Here is an 8223-nt window from a genome sequence, read left to right as displayed (position 1 = left end):
GATTCCTCACGACTCCGCTCGTGCATTTTGTTATATCTTTCGCCGAGTCCCGGGCCGGTTCTGTTGTCGTGCGCATTAGGATATACTCCGGTGTTATGCTGTGTTTATGGTTCATCGAGCTCCTCGCTCGAGGGCCGGGTTCCGCTATATTTGGTGTTATGCTGTGTATGGCGATATGCTGTGTATGATATGTGACGGGGATACGGAGATTTGAAACTTTCTGGTGTTATGCTGTGTTATGGCGCCATCGACAGGCGGGCGACCATATTTTCTGTGCCCTATGCATGATTCGTATTTTTAAAGTAACATTGTGATATTTTGGAAATGCATTTAATTTATGTACCTCTATTTCGATTATGACTCAGATTTGTATACTACATTTTCTGCTTTGCATACTCAGTACATATTTCGTACTGACCCCCTTTCTTCGGGGGGCGCGTTTCATGCCCGCGAGTGCACAGACGCACGGTTTGGTGATCCACCTGTTTAGGACACCCTCTTCTGCTGTTGGAGTGCTCCCCTTATTCCGGAGCCACATTTTGGTATATATTCGTTCGTTGCATTTGTATATATTTGTTCAGGGGTACGGCGGGGCCCTGTCCCGTCATATGATTCTGTTTGTCTGTTTAGAGGTCTGTGGACATGTATGTGGGTTATGCCCATTCTGTACAGTTGTGTTTGTATGATATATGTTCTGGGCGATCCCATTCGCCGTGGCAGCCTCGTCGGCTTGCATTTGTATATGTTTTGGGCCGATGCGCCATTTGATAGCCTTGCCGGCTTTTGATATATATTCGGATGTGTTTGAGATTTGTTTGAGACAGTTTGATATAATCTGAGACAGCGTTTGATATTTATGTCCGTATAAGCCATCTGTTTGCGACTCGGATTTGAGATTGTGTTTGGGTGCCCAATTCGGACACTAGTCACGGCCTACGGGGTTGGGTCGTGACATCAAGTCTCCATTTCCTAATATCACGTTATTCCGGATACTTACAATTAATTCTCAACGCCATTTCGATTATTACCCTGACTTCTATCCCTTTACTACTGGCCTTTCGATCTCCCTAACTTGTCTCAGCAAAGAGCTTCACCTGCGGCCCAAGCATTCGTATTCAGGGCATTGTAGCGTCGATTTTCTTCGTCTTATGCTTATCTCTCTCTCCCTCGCTTCCCCCTTTAGGGGTGTACTTATGCCATTACCCGATTATGCTCCGCTCTATATCCGTATTTCCAATCTTAATTATGTGGCGCTTCTATTCCGACGTTTTGGTTCCCGTTGCCGTTCGTTTACTCACTTTCTTTCTTTTCCAAATATCATTGTGTTAGGACTTTCTGAGTTTAACCTGTGATGGATACAACATCAACTTGCCTTATACCATTCGTGCCATTTGTATTTTTCTCCCCACTTGAACTTCGTTACCCTGTCCGACTACTGCTTTCCATATACCGCCACGTTGATTACCGGAATACATATATCCGCTGATCTAACCATGTACAGGCTATCCTGTGCGTACCTATGTGTCACGACCCAACCCTGTAGGCCGTGACTGGTGCCCTAATTGGGCACCCATACACACCTATCAGACGCTACCTCGAATTATATCAAACGCATCCAAGAATATCACAAAAGCCGACAAGGCGGTGTTCCAAAGTTAGATAATTTCCAGAAAAATTTCGGCAGAGTTTCCTTTGTTTTACTGACTATCCAAAATAACCCTGCGCACAGAAAATACCAACAGAGGCCACACAGGACCAACAGAACATCATATGTACATATGCGGACCGGCCGCCGCGGCGAATGGGATCGCCCAAACACAACGTATACAAACACAACTGAGCAGAGGTAGGCACGACCCACAACCATGTCCACAGACCTCTAAACAGACAGACAGAATCATATGACGGGACAGGGCCCCGCCGTACCCATGAACGAATATATACAATGCACTAACAAATATATATACCAAAAATATAAGCTCCGGAATGAGAGGAGCACTCCAAATAGTAGAAGGGGGTGTCCTAAACAGGTGGATCACCAAGCTGTGCGTCTGTACCTGCGGGCATGAAACGCAGCCCCCGGAGAAGGGGGTCAGTACGAAATATGTACTGAGTATGCAAAGTAGAAGGTACAGAAATAAATCTGAACAATAATCGAATTAGAAGTATGGAAAATAATACATATCCAAAAATATCAAAATATTTATTTCCAAAGTATAAATTATGCATAGGGCACAGGAAAATATGGTCGCCCGCCTGTCGATGGCGCCATAACACAGCATAACACCAGAAAGTTTCAAATCTCCGAATCCCCGTCACACATCACAACACAGCATAACGCCAATCACAACATAACGCCAAACATAAGTGGAACCCGGCCCTCGAGCGAGGAGCACGGTGAACCATAAACACAGCATAACACCGGAATGTATCATAATGCGCACGACAACCGAACCGGCCCGGGAACCGGTGAACGATATCATAGGGCACGAGCGGAGTAGTGAGGAATCATATGCATAAAAATCATAATCAGAATCCAAAAGGTAAGTAAAATAATCATATTTGAAATCGGAGTAATAATTACAACATTTTCTTCCCAAAGTTACCGTAATTACATAAAAGGGCGTCGCGGGACCCATGGACGAGTATAGGCCCGGGCTGGGCCCGCTTATGGAAAACATACTCATTAAACATCATGCAAACTCCTATAAAAATATTGGAGCAATCCGAGCCTTTATGCAAAAGATATGGCATTCAAAAATTATGGAATTCTCTAAACGAACTTTTCGTGCAACATTTGGAAAACGATTATTTCGAAGACATAATGGTTCATATTCTTACCAAATCATGCATAAGAGTGCCAAGAATTTTTATAAGGATCATATCGTGCTCGGATTTCGAGTTTGAAATTCCCTTAAGGCTCTAATCTAGCCTATGTAAAACTAAGGCATGCCAAAAGAAGGAAGGTTGCTTTACATACCTCGTACGCACCCCAAGATAGTCAATCTAAAGCTAACCCGAACTACGCCTCGGGCTCCCCAAGGTCTACAATTACGCCACAAATACCAAACATTAGCTAAGGGCACTTAAGTCATTCATTCCAAACTAATCAGTAAATTCTACAGGAAATTCGGCAGCACTTCCCCTGTAAATAGGCCATCCCGAGAATTTATCTCGCTCAAAATCAACAACAACAACCACAATAACCAACCTAGTAACATTGATAATCAATTCGAAAGGCAAAAATAATAATAGTAGCTCTCTTTTACGCCATTCGACAAATTTCCAATTATTCAATTCTATGGCTTACATTCAAGTCACAACATCGTTCGTATATTCGATTATCAACCCAAATCCATACTAACAACAATTAACAAGCTACAAAGAACCAATTTATCAACTCAATCACACAACACACACCTACACCCCAAACGGCCCACACACCAAACACACAACCCCACTTCAACATTCCATATTTCATGATTTCTATCCATTTTAGCATACAACAATAGGCATACAAGATTCACAATACATAACAAGATGAAATCTTACCTTTGTTCTTCACTTCTTTCAATAGTTAGGGTTTGCAAATGGGCACTACTAATGGTTGGATGACCCAAACGACTCTTCCACGCTTCTTAGGGACTTCAATATAGTGGGTTTATACCAAGGAATTAATTTTTGAGAAGCTAGAAGTGGGATTGATTTTTCCCTTGGTTCAGCCGAAAACAGTGGGGAAAGAATGGGGCTCTCAAGTTGATATTTTTCTAAGTATTGAAGTGTGTAAAATGAGTAAAGAAGACTACTTGGTCATCTTACTAGGTCCCTCAAATATCTAAGCAAGTCTTTGGCCCACACAATGTGTGGGACCCTTCTCATTTACACGGCCACAAGGGAGTTTTGTACAACACATTTTTTTTAAAAAAAAAATCCAATTTATGAATTGTGGTCCCAATTTTCCTTAAGTGTTCAATACCAACAATTTCATATATAACTTATGTCTCAAAATAAAATCAAATGGTCAAGAATCCCGACTTTGTATCCCGAAATAATTTTTGTCCTTAACTTATCATAATTAATCCAGATTGTTCCAATGTACAAAAATACGGGTTCTAACATCCTTCCCCCCTTTAGAACATTCGTCCTCGAATGTCAGATTAACCTTACCGGTCAAACAACAATTTGGGGGAGTTTCCTCACCACTATCACAACAACACAACCATTGATCAACGATTCATTTATCAAATAACATAGTCAAGAAAAGAATTGGATTACCTGAAGGCTCTGAAAATAAATGAGAATACTTCTTCTTCATATGCTCCTCAGCTTCCCAGGTCATTTCCTCTCGGTTATTGTTCCGCCACAAAGACTTTAACGAGATAATAGTCAAAATACTCCCCAACGTTTGACCAAAATGCCAACTACACACCGAACATTTGCTTTGGTCCTATTACCCCCTTGGACAATTTTTTTCAATATTAAAATGCCCCTTTTTTGCCGACGTGGCGTCCAATATGACAACCTCAAATTATTTACGGTGTGCTTGTCCACACGCGCCTGGCCCACGTGCCACATCTTTAATTTCCCCTCATTTTTTATTAATTTCCCCCTTCCTCCATCCATTTACTCTTCTTCAAAAAAAAAAAAAAAAATCTCTCAATTTTTCACACTCCATTTTCAGTATGAGGATCCAAAAACCCATACCCAATTCTTCTTCATCTTCATCAACATCATCATCATCATCATCATCTTCATTAGGAGTTGAAAAAAAAAAAATCACACCAACTTCCTCAAATTTGATCCAAAAAAACCCAAATGTGAAAGAAAGCTTCCTAATACCAAGTAGAACAAAGTTCATCCATTAATTTGATCAAACAATTAAGAATTTAAAGAAACCCACTTGGTGTTCTTCATAGTTTTCTCCAAATTCCTAACAATGGAGTTTAATTTTCTCCCCAAATCAACTCAAAGAATTAGTGCTTAGATTAAACAACTCCAACCAAGCAACAAGTAGTAACTCCAAACAAGCAACTTTCAATCAGATTTTCTTTAACAGGATTAGATTTTCAACCTTTTTTTTTTTTTTTTTCCAGATTTTCGGTTTTTTTTTTCAGATTTTTTTTTTTGAATTTGATTTGGGAAAAAAATTCAAATGTGAAAGGAAGCTTCCTAACACCAAGTAGAACAAATTTCATCCATTAATTTGATCAAACAATCAAGAATACATAAAGTTCTGGGTTCGAACCCCCGCTCAAGCATAAAATAAAAAAATAATTTCGCAAGGCAGGACTGGGGGAGAGTATGCCGGATCCGGCATACAATCTTTAAGGAAAAACTAAAGTTATGCCGGATCCGGCCTAACTAAAAGTCTGCCCCATAAGGCAGAATTTTTCCTAAGACATAGTTTAGTTATGCCTTATGGGGCGAATTTTAGTTAAGGCATAACAAAATTATGCCCCATAAGGCAAGAACTTTTCCTTAATGCATAGACTTTGCCTTATAAGGCAAAGTTTAAGTTATGCCTTAAGAAAAACTTTCGCATTATGGGCATACTTTTAGTTATGTCTTTGGGCATACTTTTTAGTTAAGGCATAACTAAAAGTTTACCTTGAAAAGTAAATATATATATATATATATATATATATATATATATATATATATATATATATATATATAAGGCAAAGTCTGCCCCCTTCGGCAGACTTTTACTTAAACACAACTAAAAGTCTGCCCCCTCCGGCAGACTTTTACTTAAACACAACTAAAAGTCTGCCCCCTCCGGCAGACTTTTACTTAAACACAACTAAAAGTCTGCCCCCTCCGGCAGACTTTCCCTTGAAGCATATATATATTTTTTTTTAACTTTTCAAGGGAAACTTTTAGTAATGCCTTAGCTAAAAGTGTGTCCCATAAAACATAACTAAAAGTATGCCCCATAAGGCGTAAGTTTTCCTTAAGGTATAACAAAAGTTTGCCTTATAAGGCAAAATTTAATGGGCAAACTTTTATGCCGGACCCGGCATAACTTTGTGAAGGAATTATCAAAGTTATGCCGGACCCGACATACTTATGCCAAGTCTGCCCATAAGGCATAAGTATGCCGGGTCCGGCATAACTTTGGTAATTCCTTCACAAGTGTATGCCGTTGGGGGCATAGCGAAATTTAACTCTGCCTTGCGAATTTTTTTCAAATTTTTGACTGCGTGTGGGTTCGAACCTGGAACCTATGGGTTTTAGCCGAAGGGCAAAATTTAAAGATTTCAAATATGAGGGGCAAAATTAAAGACCACCCCAAACGAAGGGCAATTCTCGGCAATTCCCTTTAAAAACCCACTTGGTGTTCTTCATAGCTTTCTCCAAATTCCTAACAATGGAGTTTAGTTTTCTCCCTAAATCAAAGAATTAGTGCTTAAACAACTCCAACCAAGCAACAAGTAGCAACTCCAAACAAGCAACTTTCAATCGATTTTCTTTAACAAGATTAGATTTTCAACCTTTTTTTTTTTCCGCATTTTCATTTTTTTTTTCTTGATTTTTTTTTTTTTTTTTGTGAATTTGATTTGGGAAAACAAAGATTATAAGAATAATCACTATCCTAGCTCTAAATTTATAATGGGTATTATTTTGACCAAAAAAATGGAGATGGGTGTTAAATAGGGTGAAGAAGAAGATGAAGTAGCCTAAAAATGGAGGGAATTTAAATTTATCTATGTGGCATCTATGTGGCAGTCCAAATTGGCATTTTAAAACACATCGGATGCTTTTTTTAAAGGCTATAACGCGCCACTGAGCGGTGTAGTCACGCTCTTGTCCACATCAGCAAAAAAGGGGCATTTTAATACTGAAAAAAATTATCCAGGGGGGTAATAGGTCCAACGCAAAGGTTAGGTGTGTAGTTGGCATTTTGGTCAAACGTTGGGGGGTATTTTGACTATTATCTCACACTTTAACAGAAGCCATATCTTTGTTCCGCAACCTTTTTACCTGACGATCCAATATGGCTATAGGCTGCTCCTCATAAGATAGCTCCTCTGTGACCTGAATATCATCTACAGGAAAGACTCTGGAAGGGTCACCAATACACTTACGAAGCATAGAAACATGAAATACCGGGTGTACCGCCCCCAAATCAGCTGGCAGATCTAACTCATAGGCAACATTGCCTATCCTGCGAACAATCTGATAAGGCCCAATATATCTCGGACTGAGCTTCCCTTTCTTGCCGAACCTCATAACACCTTTCATAGGTGACACCTTCAGGAAAACCCAATCACTAGTCTGAAACTCTAAATGTCGACGGCGATTATCTGCATAAGATTTCTGTCGACTCTGGGCTGCTAACAACCGCTCTCGAATGAGTTTCACTTTATCCACTGCCTGCTGGACCACATCTGGGCCAATCAACTCAGTCTCCCCGACATCAAACCAACCGATCGGTGACCTACACTTTCTGCCATACAATGCCTCATAAGGTGCCATCTGAATACTGGAATGGTAGCTGTTATTATAAGCAAATTCAACCAGTGGCAAATGATCCTCCCAGCTACCTCTGAAATCAATAACACAGGCTCGCAACATATCTTCCAATGTCTGTATAGTGCGCTCGGCCTGTCCGTCGGACTGGGGTGGAATGTCAGACCGAGACTCACCCGCGTCCCCAATCCCGCCCGAAAGGATCTCCGAAATTAGCCGTAAACTGGGCACCTCTGTCGGAGATAATAGATAAAGGAACTCCATGAAGTCGCACAATCTCCCTGATATAAAGCCTGGCATAATCCTCGGCTGAGTAGGTAGTCCGGACCGGAAGAAAATGAGCTGATTTTGTCAACCGATCAACGATAACCCAAATAGAATCATACTTCCGTGGAGTGCAAGGTAAACCTGTAATGAAATCCATATTAATGATCTCCCACTTCCACGTCGGTATCTCCATCTCCTGCAATAGCCCACCGGGCTTCTGGTGCTCAATCTTAACCTGCTGGCAATTCGGACACTGAGCGACGAACTCTGCTATGTCTTTTTTCATACCATCCCACCAATATAAACATCTGAGATCATGGTACATCTTCGTCGACCCTGGGTGAACAGAATATCGGGCATAATGTGCCTCGCCTATAACCCGTCGCCGCGGCCCCCGCAACGTCGGTACACACACCGCCTCTCGTGAAATAACACTCCATCGGGTGAAATCTCAAACGGAGTCTTCACCTCGTGCCGGGCTGC

The 8223-nt window shown here is 40.9% G+C and overlaps 1 protein-coding gene across 1 annotated transcript; it reads right to left on the bottom strand.

The window, feature by feature from the left end:
• Positions 1-1712: 1712 nt before the first annotated feature.
• LOC132042409 (uncharacterized) lies at positions 1713-7337 on the bottom strand. The gene is made up of 3 exons (XM_059432954.1): positions 6946-7337; positions 4276-4369; positions 1713-2057 (listed from the first exon to the last, which is right to left on the bottom strand). Exons 1-3 carry the CDS (start codon positions 7243-7245, stop codon positions 2023-2025), a joined length of 429 nt encoding a protein of 142 aa, XP_059288937.1. The 5' UTR covers positions 7246-7337; the 3' UTR covers positions 1713-2022.
• Positions 7338-8223: the final 886 nt, after the last annotated feature.

This window comes from Lycium ferocissimum, unplaced genomic scaffold (genome assembly GCF_029784015.1).
Source record: "Lycium ferocissimum isolate CSIRO_LF1 unplaced genomic scaffold, AGI_CSIRO_Lferr_CH_V1 ctg15102, whole genome shotgun sequence".
Classification (NCBI taxonomy): Eukaryota; Viridiplantae; Streptophyta; class Magnoliopsida; order Solanales; family Solanaceae; genus Lycium; species Lycium ferocissimum.
Note: the sequence above shows the minus strand (reverse complement) of the source record. Positions and strands in the feature narration are given on the sequence as shown.